The following is a 13,057-nucleotide window of genomic DNA, read 5'->3' on the forward strand; positions in this document are numbered from 1 at the left end:
AACAGGAGGGGACTACGAAATGATTACAGCAGTACATTATGTACTACGGTTTAGTTTTATGCAGTTATGACTTAATACCTGCATCTTTAGGTTTGTTTACATTTCTCTCCCCTACAAATGTTGCCATGTAAGGTCTGCCTTTGTGTGTGCAAGTTCTGACACATTTTAACTAATTATGATAAATTTGTGTATACTTTTAAGGTAGCAAATGACAAAATAAACTAGTATCTACATATATTTTATGCATTCATAACATACCTTTTGCTGAGTTTTTTCACTATTTCTAGGCTATGTGGTTTGCCTGCAAGTTTTTTCAAATTGTCGCGAATTTCCAGAAAATCTTCCAACATACGTACTGAATAAAGTCTGCATGTAAGCGGATTGGCGCAGTTCAACTTCACATTGTTCAAGGGTCAACTATATATTCTAAGTCTGTTCACTTCTCTCCAACTCCACTACCCACTGCACCTCTCCAAACTTCCATGGTCTCTCTCCTGGACAACTGAAAAAGCCTTGTAACATATCTTCCTACTTTACGATCCATTCCTCGCAGAGCAGCCAAGTTTTTATATATATAACTTATCTCCCTACTTCTCCATACTCCCTATTCCTACATATATATATATTTATATATCTCCTACTTCTATATATATATCTATATCATCGATAGGTAGATGAATAGATAGATATAGATGTCATGTTTCTTCATGCTCCTGCTCAAAATACTCCAGTGGCTTCCACTGGAAGAAAAATAAAATCAGGGTGCCTCATTGTGCTCTGTGAGGCCCTCTATGACGGGACCCTCCCCAGCCTCTCCATCCTTTTTTTTTTTTTTTTTTGTAATTTTTATTGGAGTTCAATTTGCCAACATTTAGCATAACACCCAGTGCTCATCCCATCAAGTGCCCCCCTCAGTGCCTGTCACCCAGTCACCCCCACCCCCCGCCCACTTCCCTTTCTACCACCCCTTGTTCGTTTCCCAGAGTTAGGAGTCTCTCATGTTCTGTCTCCCTTTCTGATATTTCCCACTCATTTTTTCTCCTTTCCCCTTTATTCCCTTTCACTATTTTTTATATTCCCCAAATGAATGAGAACATATAATGTTTGACCTTCACCGATTGCCTTATTTCACTCAGCATAACACCCTCCAGTTCCATCCACATCGAAGCAAATGGTGGGTATTTGTCGTTTCTAATGGCTGAGGAATATTCCATTGTATACGTAGACCACAACTTCTTTATCCATTCATCTTTCGATGGACACTGACAGCCTCTCCATCCTCACCATCTACCACTCTTCCCCTTACTCACCAAGTTTCAGCCACACCGACCACGCTGGTGGGCCTCAAACACACCATACTTATTTCCCCTCAGCCCTGTACAAGCATGCCCTCTGCCTGAATCCCTCACCCCTACCTCTGTGAATAACTGGCTTCATGTTAGCTTTCAAGTCTTGACTCAAGTATCGTCACCTCCACAGAGCAACCTTCTCTAACCACCCAGACCCCATCGTTACTCTCTACTCTATAATCCTATCTGCTTCTGAGAAGCCTGATCTAAAGTGATCATCTTTATTTGTTCCTCTGAATACCATCTTTCTCCCCTATCAAAATGTAAACTCCATCAGGGCATCAGTCCAACTTGCTTACTTCTGTACCCCTGGGACCAGGCACACAGAGATACTCAGTAAGTGTTTAGCTTACTACAAATGAATAAGCTTCTACAAATGAATAAGAAGAACAGGTATTAAATCCAACTGAAATGTCTCCTTTTGTAAAGAGTTCCTGGCTGACATTAGGTATCTTTTTCTGACTGGCATTATGTTGCAATAATAACAACTAACAAAGGACAAAAGAAAGAGACCATGTAATGAATTATTTACTTATTAAGAAAGAGTCACCAAACAAACAAACAAGCAAACAAACAAAAGAAACAGCTACGGAGTTCTGAATATCACTTTGTGAGGTGTTGGAGTTATGAAGGTAAGAGAAGCATGGTTTCCATACTTTGTATAGCTTTTTATTTATATGAAAAGATCTGCCTAGTAATATAGAACACTAAAATTCAAAGTTAACCATCAAATTCTGCTTTAGCCAAAACTGTAACTCTAACTGCATTATGGAGCACATCAAACTTCACCAGAGCAGAGAAAAAGCACAACACAGCAACTTACTCTTTCTTCTGCCTGCCTATCTAGAAGAGAAAGGAACAATGAAATATTTAAAACTATAGACAACAAGAGGGATGAGGGAGACGGGAAAACCTCCATGACCCATCAGTACAGAAGCTACCCATAATCTTCAAATTCAAGAATTATCTACAAGATTATTTTTAAATCAGATTCTCATATTGTTGCCTTCAGCAATATCTGCCAAACAGTACAAAAAAAACCATTATAAGAAGTTCTTTATTTCATAGTTTAGATATATTAAATCATGGAATGGAATATATAACTTCATACAACAAAATTATGAGCAGCTTGCCTTTAACAAATGGATCTATCCTGTCTCAAGAACCCAACTTCATGAAATAATTCTTTTATCAGCCTATGACCTAGGGGGTTCAAGAAATGGTTTACAGGGCCCTGAAGTCATGACATGCAGATCTACAGTGCAAGCATAATGATAAAGTGTATAAATATGTGCATATGCATACATACCATATAAAATTCTGTATCAAAGTTTTTCATTACTTACCCCTTTGCCCAATTTATTCTCATAGGCTTTATGTCGTAGTCCTAATCCTAATAGTCCCACACCAACAAGTAGCCACAAAACTAAACAGAAAGAAGAAACAATTATTTAAAAGAAACTGGCTTTTCAAAAATGGGGGGGGGGGACCAGTTTTGGTAAATAACACTGCAATAAGCCTAGTGGTGCATAGATCTTTTCAGATTCATATTCTCATTTTCTTTGGGTCAACATCCAGAAGAAAAATTACCAGATCACGTGGTAGTTCTATTTTTAATTTTTTGAAGAACCTCCATACTGTTTTCCATAGTGGCTGCACCAGCTTGTGTAAATGAATGGATACTGAAGATGTGGGGTGTGTGTATACGATGGAATATTACTCAGCCATAAAAAAGAATGAAGTCTTGTCATTTGCAACAACATGGATGGATATAGAGGGTATTATGCTAAGTGAAATAAGTCAGAGAAAGACAAATACCATAGGATTTCACTCAGGTAGAATTTAACAAATGAACAAAGAAAAAAGAGATTAAAAAACTAACTCTTAACTATAGAGAACAAACTGATGGTTACCAGAGAGGAGATGGGTCAGGGGATGGGTAATATAGGTGATGGGGATTAAGAATACTCTTGTGTTGGGGTGCCTCGGTGGCTCAGTGGGTGAAGTATCTGCCTTTGGCTCAGGTCATGATCTCAGGGCACTGGGATCAAGCCTCACATCAGGCTCCCTCTCCCTCTGCCTGCCACTCCCCCTGCTTGTGCTCTCTCTGTCAAATAAATAAATAAATAAATAAAATCTTAAAAAAAAAAAGAACACTCTTGTGTTGAGCACTATGTAATGGATAGAGTTGTTGAATCATCATATTGTGCACCTGAAACTAGTATAACACTATATGTTAATTACACTTGAAAAAAAAATAATTTTATGAAATTATTAAATCTATTAGCCAAGATTTTGTGCAAAGGAGAAACGTCTAATTCCTGGGTTAATTTTCATGTGTGACATGTATGCATAACTGATCCTTGCAACTCAGGTTTCAAGGAATCTTCCCTGAAAATGTTCCAAGGACCATGAGCTTAAAGTAAAAATAAATCATAAATATATACAAGAAATAATACACAAGAAAATAACTCTCCATGAGCAGAAACCAGCAAGAAAGAAAAGCCTGTAAAGTCAAACTCACAACTACTTCAAATATTGGAACTTTTAGAATCATAATAGAAAATAAGTATGCTTATTAAGCATGGGTCAAAAAATAAAGGAGGGTATGCAACAGGGTGACTAAGGAATAGGAGATTGATGATTGGGAAAATCTGTGAAGAAATAAAATAGACTTCTAGAAATAAAATTATATGATAATTGAAATTAAAAACTCAGTGGGCAAGACAGGTAGCAGTAGACAAAGCCAAATGGAGAATTAGTGCAAGGGACAGTTTAAAATCGAAGGTAGATACTATGAAAGAGGTTAAGGGACATGGAGATGATAATAGGAAGATCCAACACAATCTAAGTGGAGTCAGAAAGAAAGAAGAGAAAGAATGGAAAAGAGACAATATTTGCAGAAATAAAACTGAGAATTTTCCAGAAGTGAAAAAAGACATGACACTTCAGATTCAGAATGCCCAAACACCAACAAGCAAGCTGGGGGGACGATGAGGGAGAGGGGGGAATCATATGCGTATATATCACACTGAAACTCCAGGACACCAAAACAAAGAGAAATCGTAAGAGCTGCCAGAGAAAAAAAGGCAGATGATCTCCAATAGAGCAGGATTATTACACTGACAGCTATCTTTGCAACTGTAAAGTTGCTTCTTCTTCAGCAAGAACTGAAGTCAGATAACAGAACGCCAGCTTTAATGTGCTGAGAAGGAAAACAAAACAAAACCCAATTACGAAGAGAATCGAAATTGAAGGTATAATTTCCAAACTAGAGAGCAGAACAGAAAGGAGGGGATGAGGAAAAAAAAAAGAAAAAGATAACCCAATCAATGCAAAAGCAAACAAGAAGAATTAGAGGGATAAATATAGCTCAGAAAAGTTGAAAAAGCAAAAGTAAAGTAAGATGACAGAAAGAGATAATAATGCATGAGAAATCACAACAAAACTAGATTATATTTTCAAGCTGAAAGACAAGATGGACAGTCTAGAACAGGCAAAATGATGGAGACTAAAAAGATCAATGGTTGCCAAGGATGCTGGTTTTTTTCTTTTTAAGATTTTATTTATTTTTCTTATTTTTCTCTTTTTTAGATTTTATTTATTTTTCACGAGAGACAGAGACAGAGACACAGGCAGAGGGAGAAGCAGGCTCCCTGCAGGGATTCTGATGCGGGACTTGATCCCAGGACCCTGGGATCACACCCTGAGCCAAAGGCAGATGCTCAACAACTGAGCCCCCCAGGCGTCCCTGGTTGCCAGGGTTTAGAGGGAGGATGGAAGGATAAATAGGTGGAGCACAGAGGATGCTTAAGGTAGCACAATGATTCTGTGTGATACCATAATGGTGGATGGCTGTCATTACACATTTGTCAAAACCCACAGGACATACCACAAAAAGAGTGAACTGTGATGTAAACCACAGACTTGACTTAATAATAATGTCCCAACACGGGCTCATCGGTTTTAACAAACGTACCGCAGTAATGCATGATGTCAATAGTGGTGGAAACTGTGGGCAGCTTTGCTGTCCCTGTGGAGGAGCAGGTGGGGTACAAGGGGGTAGGCAAACAGGAAGGCCATACTTGGGGCTCAACTGATCTGTAAATCTAAAACTGCTCTAAAAACCAAAATCTACTCATTTTTCTAAATGACAAAGACAGTGGCTGTCATTGGTGGAGGCAGGGAAGGGTGAAGAGGTGGAAGACAGAGGATTACTCCGTGTGACACTCTAATGATGGATACAGAGCATCACGTACATACAGAACCCACAGCACGCCAAGCACCAAGGGCAACCCCTAACGTAAACCGTGGACTTCGGGTGCCAAGGATGTGTCAGCGTACATTCCTCAGTCATAACAAATGTAATAATAGGGGCTCCTGAGTGGCACAGCCGGTTAAGCGTCCAACTCTTGATTTCAGCTCAAGTTGTCATGATCTCAGGGGTGTGAGATCAAGCCCTGTGTCGACCTCCACCCTGGGTATGGAGTCTGCTTGAGATTCCCTCTCTCCCCCTCTCTCCCTCTGCCCCTCCCACTCATGCTCTAAATAAGGAAAGAAATCTTCAAAAACTAATATTAATAATAAGTGTGATCATAAACTCGGGTGGGGGGGTACTGATATTGAGGGAGCCTGTGTGTACGTGGGGTCAGAGGGTATATAGGGAATCTCTATTTTCTGCTCAAACCAAAAATGGCTCTAAAAAATTGTTATAAAAAATTCCACAGAACTGTCTAAACAACTTTGTAAATAAATGGTTCCCAATGGTTCTGATGAATGAACTAAAGAATCTTAGTTCTTAATTCTACTAATTCTACTAATTTAGTTACTAATTCTACTTTAATTCTACGACCGCTACAAATCACAACAGCAACTATAAAGACAGAGATTGTCAGGATCAAAAAACCTACCAGGTCTTAGTTTCAAGAGACACACCTAAAAAAAATAAGAACACAGAAAACAAAGCTCTACATTTAAAAAATGTCCCCTAAATTGTAATATAATATTTTCAAGTTATGATGGAACATATGTGAAGGTGTTTACATAATGGTCTTACTGCTTTGTGGCATCTCTTTTAGAAAAAGATCACGATTTTATTTAGTTTAATTGTTTTCTATCTCTTTATACTATAGTATTTTATCTTCTTTTAAAAATAAATTTTAGGATTTTTAAAAAAATTTATTTACTCATGAGAGACTCAGAGAGAGAGAGGCAGAGACACAGGCAGAGGGAGAAGCAGGCTCCCTGCAGGGAGACAGATGCGGGACTCGATCCTAGGACCCCGGGATCACAAGCTGAGCAGAAGCCATCTAGATGCTCAAGCACTGAGCCACCCAGGCGCCCCAAATATTTTATCTCCTTTATAAAAATACCAAGTTACTGAGGGTGGGGGCTATCTTTGTTTCCTACATAATGCTGTGTAGTTACATAATGCTGTGCACTGCACCTAATACACTACCTGCGAGTGTTATCAGTTCAATAAACATTTTTATTTAATCTAGTTCATTTGAAATTAATCAGATTGAATAGTAAACTAACTTCATGTCTGAGTTTCTAGCTCATCAATATCCCAAATGGTAGTGTATTTAAGCTCCCCAAAAAGGAGAACAAGAAATAAATAATCTGAAATAGAAATGGTTCTAATAAGAACAAATGATTTTGGAAACTCTTCCTGTTAAATAATCTTTTTTACATGAGAAGTGAAACAAGACTATTAATCGAGAAGTTGTGGCTGAAATGACAGGCTGTCAGAGATTTGCTTCAAAGTATTTCACCAAAATGAGTAAGGAAGACAGTTGTTAACAACACCGGCAAAAATGTTAAAAATTGTTGGAACTGAGTGAAGGGTACGCCAGGGTTTCATTATACTTTTTAATTTCATATATGTTTGAAATTTTATGATAGTTAGGTGCTTTAAAAAAAAAGAAAGCAAAACTTACAAAGTTTCATGTATTTTTCACTCTTTCTGAAAAGCACTTTAGGACTATTTTTTGTTTGAAGAAAGTCAAGGCTTTTCTTAGGACTATAGAGCATATTCAGTCCAATAATTAGCATCACTGCCCCTGTTAAAAGAGAAAGCAAGAACATATTACATTTTAATCCACAAATCCTCCCAATGGTAAATTCCAGGAGCCTAAATTTCATGTCAATGGCCATACCCTGAAAATTCAGTTATTGAGTTCATTTATCTCAGTACCTAAGCAATTACTCTAGTTGCGCTTCTGATAATTGGGATTGATCCTTAGAAATCCGCTAGGGTCCTAGGAACCCTACTTTAAATGACAAGACTCCAGCCTTTCCTGGATGGGAAATGTCTTTTAATTTCCTGAGTGTTTCCTCATTGTTAGGTTGGTAATAGACTACTTTGCTGTTGATTGTGCAGAGGAGGGTGGAGCACAAAAGAAAGAAAGGAACTGCTTGCTGTAGGGACTGAGTTTTCTGCACCAAAAAAGACCTCAGATGCACCAGGTTGTGGAGCATAAAAGGAGGATATATGTAGATTCATAATCCAACCATGTTAGGGGCAGCAATTCTGGCCCGGGATGGGGGTCCTCATGGAGGACTCATGCCAGGACTCACACTGTGCCAATAAGGCCGGCCAGAGAAGTTGAGCTCTGTTCTATGCATTACAACGGAACTTATATGTAAGGTTTACATACTTCTCAAGTCCTATACAATGAGAATGGAAACAGAGGTATGGCTGACCTATGTGTAAATTGGGAGATATTAAGTAGAAGTTAAGCTTAGGTGGAAGGCTAGCAAAACAAAACAAAACAAAACAAAACAAAAAATCTATGCAATTTTCAGGAAATAGCAGGAGTAAACTTGACAATAGATTCATTACTAGTTTCTGATTTAACACAGATTCTCTTCAACTGTATCAAAAGCTATGCTGAACATTACCAACGTGCCTTCATTTTTGTGGTCTTATCAATGGTCCCTCTTACTAAAAAAAAAAAAAAATGCTTTCTTGTATGCAACTGTAACCAAGTGGTTTCAGCAGCCCCATGAGTAGTGAGAGAGAACTCAAAACACACCATTCATGACATTCTGAAGAAATAAACTCATGCTTAGAATGGCTCTTACTGTTGTGCGCTTTCTCCACATGGCAGACCGCTAAGCAAGCTGGGGTAAGAAAAAAGCAGGGCATTGGCCAAGAAGATAGAGCAGGGCAGAGTACACACACCTGAAAGAAACCAGAAGAAATACAAAGTTTGCAAAGCCAAGATTATTGCAGAGGAAATGCAGCAACAGGACGCCTGGGTGGCTCAGTCGGTTGAGCGTCTGTCTGCCTTCTGCTCAGGTCATGATCCCGGGGTCCTGGGATCCAGCCCCAGTCGGGCTCCCGGCTCCACGGAGAATCTGCTTCTCTCTCTCCCTCTGCCCCTGCCCCTGCTTGTGCTTTCTCTCTATGTCAAATAAATACATCTTTTAAAAAAAGGAAATGCAAAAAATTAATTAATTAATTAATTAAAAAAGGGAAATGGAGCAATATATGTGTCCACATGGATGAGAGCACGAGAGTTTACCAAAAATAGTAAATCTTCAGTTGTTTTTAAATATTTCATATAATTTAAAAAATATAGCTTCCAAATCAGCATTTGCTGCCAGATGTCTAGCTCAGGGAGTAGAAAAGTTTATGTGAAAAGGTACAGTTGTTGGAAAAAATACCAAAGGCCCAAGGGGGAACTACAGGTGGAAGCCCAGACTCCTGTGCACAACTCACCCCAGCTGTAATTCCGTACGTATCTAACGTTCCGCATGCTGGTACCTTCACTACACAGAAGCTCCAGATGGGCATGGACTATGTCTCTTAAATCTCTAGCACCTGGCATGGTGCCTGGCACATACAGGTGCCCAACATTTTTTTAATGAATACATGAACAAATGGGAAAATGCATCTCTGAACAAACAAGGACTGAATCCCCTACTGACATGTTTTGTCTCCTCAATTTTTCATAATTTTTATCCTACAAGCGTTTGATATGCTTTGCTTAAACTAAAATGACAGGCGACATCTGATTTGTGTATGCCTGTATACATCGGTAATTTCATCATGGCCAGAAGGCAATTTTTGAAATATTAAACTTAGCTAAAGTGTATGAAATTTTCATTTTGCTAGATAGTTTATAATCACAGAAATCGGAAAAAAATATTCTCTGATTTGGGAATTTACCATTTAGACTAAGATTCAGAGATGTAAAATTATTTTATTGGCAAACATACAGTAAATAAAAATCATAGATAAGATTTGGGGAAACCAAAAAAAAAAAAAATCACAATTTCCCTTATATATTCATGAGTCAATACTAAAGTAGTAACATGAGCACCACCACGATCATGCCTTTTCCTAACATATACTGTAACACAACAGTACCCAGCACTTCTTTATACTCTACTATGAATTAAACTTGGGGTTTTTTTCCCTGTAATTAATTTACTTAAGAGGCCTTTGCAGTAATAAATATTAATGAAACTCACTGATGAATTAAGAAATCTTTTAAGTAGTCATTTAGACATTCCTCCAGTTTTTTTTTTATCAAGAGAGTATTTTTTTTTAAGATTTTATTTATTTATTTGAGAGAGCAAAAGAGAGCACAAGAGAGGTGAAGGGCAGAGGGAAAAGCAGACTCCCTGTGGAGCAGGGACCCCAGTTTGGGGCTATATCCTGGGACTCCAGGATCATGACCTGAGCTGAAGGCAGATGCTTAACCCATCGAGCGACCCAGGTGTCCCAAGACAGTCTATTTTAATAAAACAGGAAAGATCATCCTATTTATCTCCACCAGTCATGTAAAGTGCTAAATCCTAGTCAGCCTGAAGGGTGTTTTCAAGCAGTTACTTTAATCCATACCTTTCAAATATACTCACCCAAAAGCACATCAGATCTTTCTCTAGCATAGACACCTCCTGGGACAAATTTAAAAGCCGTGCACCATGCACAGAAAAATATCTCTAAAAGATAAAATATCATGGCAATGGTCATGGCTTTCCCAGGGCCTGACCCTGAGCTAATAAGATGTGCAAGCACTTGAGGCCACATGGATGCTGTGAAGAGGGCGAGGACACAGCCAGAAACAGCAGCTGCCCACGTGGGCAGGTACAGGAGGCCTGCGGCTGAAGCTGCTCCTGTTCATGACAGAGAGAGAAAGAAAAAGAGCAGAATGGTCTCTTCCATTTTCTACAATAAAAGAAATAATAAGCTCATAAGATGACCAATTTATAGCCGTTCAGAGCCAGAAGGGACCTCGAGGGCTAGTCCAATCTCCAGACTGATGAGAAACTGAGGTCCAGCGTGGTTAACGTGATTTGCTCAAGGTCACGCAGCTAGTTACATGCACAACTGGAGGCAGAAGGTGAGCCTAGTAAATCTCAGCCCAAAGCTATTTCTTCAGGAAGGGCAGAGGGAGAGAGACAAAGGCATTTTTAGGTTATTTATGTTAAGATCCTAATAGCAAAACAAAACAAAACAAAACAAAACAAAACAAAAAAAACAACCAACCTGAAAAAACGTGCAATGATCTGTAATACCAAAAAATATATGTCTGTTTAGTTTGACCAGCCAGATCCAGGCGTTAGGAAACGTGTCAAGTCAGTGTGGTTTCTAGGAAGGTCTTTCATTAAAGAATGTCCTAAAAGCCGCCCCTTGGCCTACAATAGGTAAGTGGGCTTTCCCAAGCACACATCCCCAAAAGAAGACGCGACTGAGACAGGATGGGTGGACTCACTGCTTTAGCCATTCTGCAGGCTGTTCATTCATGACCCCACAGCCTGGTGGGCCCGGTTCACAGCACGCACTAGTAAGTGTCTGCTTGTTTGCTCAGCCAAACCCGAGAGCGTAACATTTCTCCCAATTCCTGTGAAATCAGTTCTGAGACAGCACATCAGGGTCTACAGCACCCCAGTTCCGAGCCATCAGTGTAACACCTTTCCAGAGAATGTGACATTTTACAGACAGTTCAATGCATGTTGTATAATTGTGACCTACCCTCCAAGGAGGTCTCCAGCAGGCTCCTCACTGCTAGGGCAAGGGCTCCAGAAAACTAGGGGGGAGCAGGATGTGGCTCCAGCCAGTGCTCCCTGGTGCTCATCCGTCAACGAGCTCCACTTGTACCACCACAGGGCAAAGCCCTGGGACTGTCTATCCCTCCCCGCCCCCAGTTCAAAGAGAACATCATGCAGGTGAACACAAGAACCAGATTCCAGAACCCTCGACAACCAGAGTGTAACTCAACAGTCAGACCCTATAATACTTAGATCCGACAATGGTTATTTTAATAATGAAAAAATCATTTCCTTTTGAAATCAACGAGGGTAATGACTGTTCGCTGCAGAATCTCAGCGAATTTTTTTAAAATTTTTTAAAATGTATTTTTAAGAACTAAAAATACTGTAAATACTGTAAATACTAAAAATAAATACTAAAAATACTGTAAAACTGTAAAGCAGTTAAGGATCACCTAAGATAGAGCCAATCACAGCCAATACTCATATGGATTTTTCCCTTTAGTCTTGTTCTATGGATATAGAAAAGTATGTTTACACTAATGGAATCATATCACATATTGGGGATCATATTTTTCTTTTTATATCAAGAACATTTTCTCATAATATTGTTTTTTTCTAAGTCATTTTTATGTATATATACTACATTATAGATAAGTACACCACAAGATAAGCCACCATTTTCCTACTATTGGCCATTTATGAAGCTTCCAACACTATGAGGAACGTCTTTCTTTGTCAACTAATCTCTTACTACATCTTTGATCATTTCCTTAAAATAATCCTTTAAAAAGAGTATTAAAAGTACAAGTACCATGTCAAGAGATAAAAGCATTTTAAAGAGTCATTACTTAATGGTCAACTGCTTTTGTGAGAGGTCATACCAATCTTCATTTCCTCCAGAAACCTTGCCAAAAGTCTCACCTTTTGAACCTTGCCAAAATTATTTTTCTAAAAATCTTTACCAAGTTAATGATGAAAACGGTATCACATTTTGAGTTTTACTTTCCTGATTATCAGCGTGAGTGAATTTTTCCTGTTTACCAGCCTACAAAGGCTTAAAAAAGAAAAAAAAGAATGAGTCCTGAATTGATATTCTACAGAATGACTTTGTTGCTTTTGTCTTTACTATGCAGAATTATCTGGAAGGAAAGAAAACATCTTTTCAAATGCCCTTGACTGTTACTGCTTTTATTTTTAATTTCTATTTTTAAATGGGCTATATATTTTTAAATTCAAAATCCAAGACTCAAAAAGGTAAAAAGGAGTCCATCTGACCCATCACCCACTAGTTCCCCTTGGGGAAGGCAATGTCAGCACTGTCTTCCACACTCTTCCAGAGAAGGTCTCGTGCATAGAAAAAAAACATTTCCGTCCCTTTTTCATACAAATGGTGGCATATGACACACAGTGTCAGTCACTTTGCCTTTTTCACTTCACTGCATATCTTAGCTGTTTTGTGTGTAAGACTGAGTCCTTCCAAGTAACCTCCTCCAAATCTTTACTCCTAAGACACCAGACTGCATATTCCAATAATATTGATAATAACTAACATGCTAGTTTTCAACAGATCACATTTTTCTTTTTTTTTTTTTTAAAGGAATTTTAAATTTTTTTTTTTAATTTTTATTTATTTATGATAGTCACAGAGAGAGAGAGAGAGGCAGAGACACAGGCAGAGGGAGAAGCAGGCTCCATGAGCC

The 13,057-nt window shown here is 38.6% G+C and overlaps 1 protein-coding gene across 1 annotated transcript in view; it reads right to left on the reverse strand.

Moving 5' to 3' along the window:
* The window catches only part of CWH43 (cell wall biogenesis 43 C-terminal homolog), a 60,599-nt gene that overhangs the window by 30,628 nt on the left and 16,914 nt on the right, over positions 1-13,057 (reverse strand). Inside the window, exons 7-9 of the mRNA XM_072749030.1 lie at positions 10,221-10,478; positions 7,289-7,411; positions 2,696-2,775 (exon numbers count right to left, since the gene is read on the reverse strand). Of these exons, the coding sequence (XP_072605131.1) occupies positions 2,696-2,775; positions 7,289-7,411; positions 10,221-10,478 (461 nt within the window). The remainder of the gene's footprint in view (positions 1-2,695; positions 2,776-7,288; positions 7,412-10,220; positions 10,479-13,057) is intronic.

Source organism: Vulpes vulpes, chromosome 2 (assembly GCF_048418805.1).
Source record: "Vulpes vulpes isolate BD-2025 chromosome 2, VulVul3, whole genome shotgun sequence".
NCBI lineage: Eukaryota > Metazoa > Chordata > Mammalia > Carnivora > Canidae > Vulpes > Vulpes vulpes.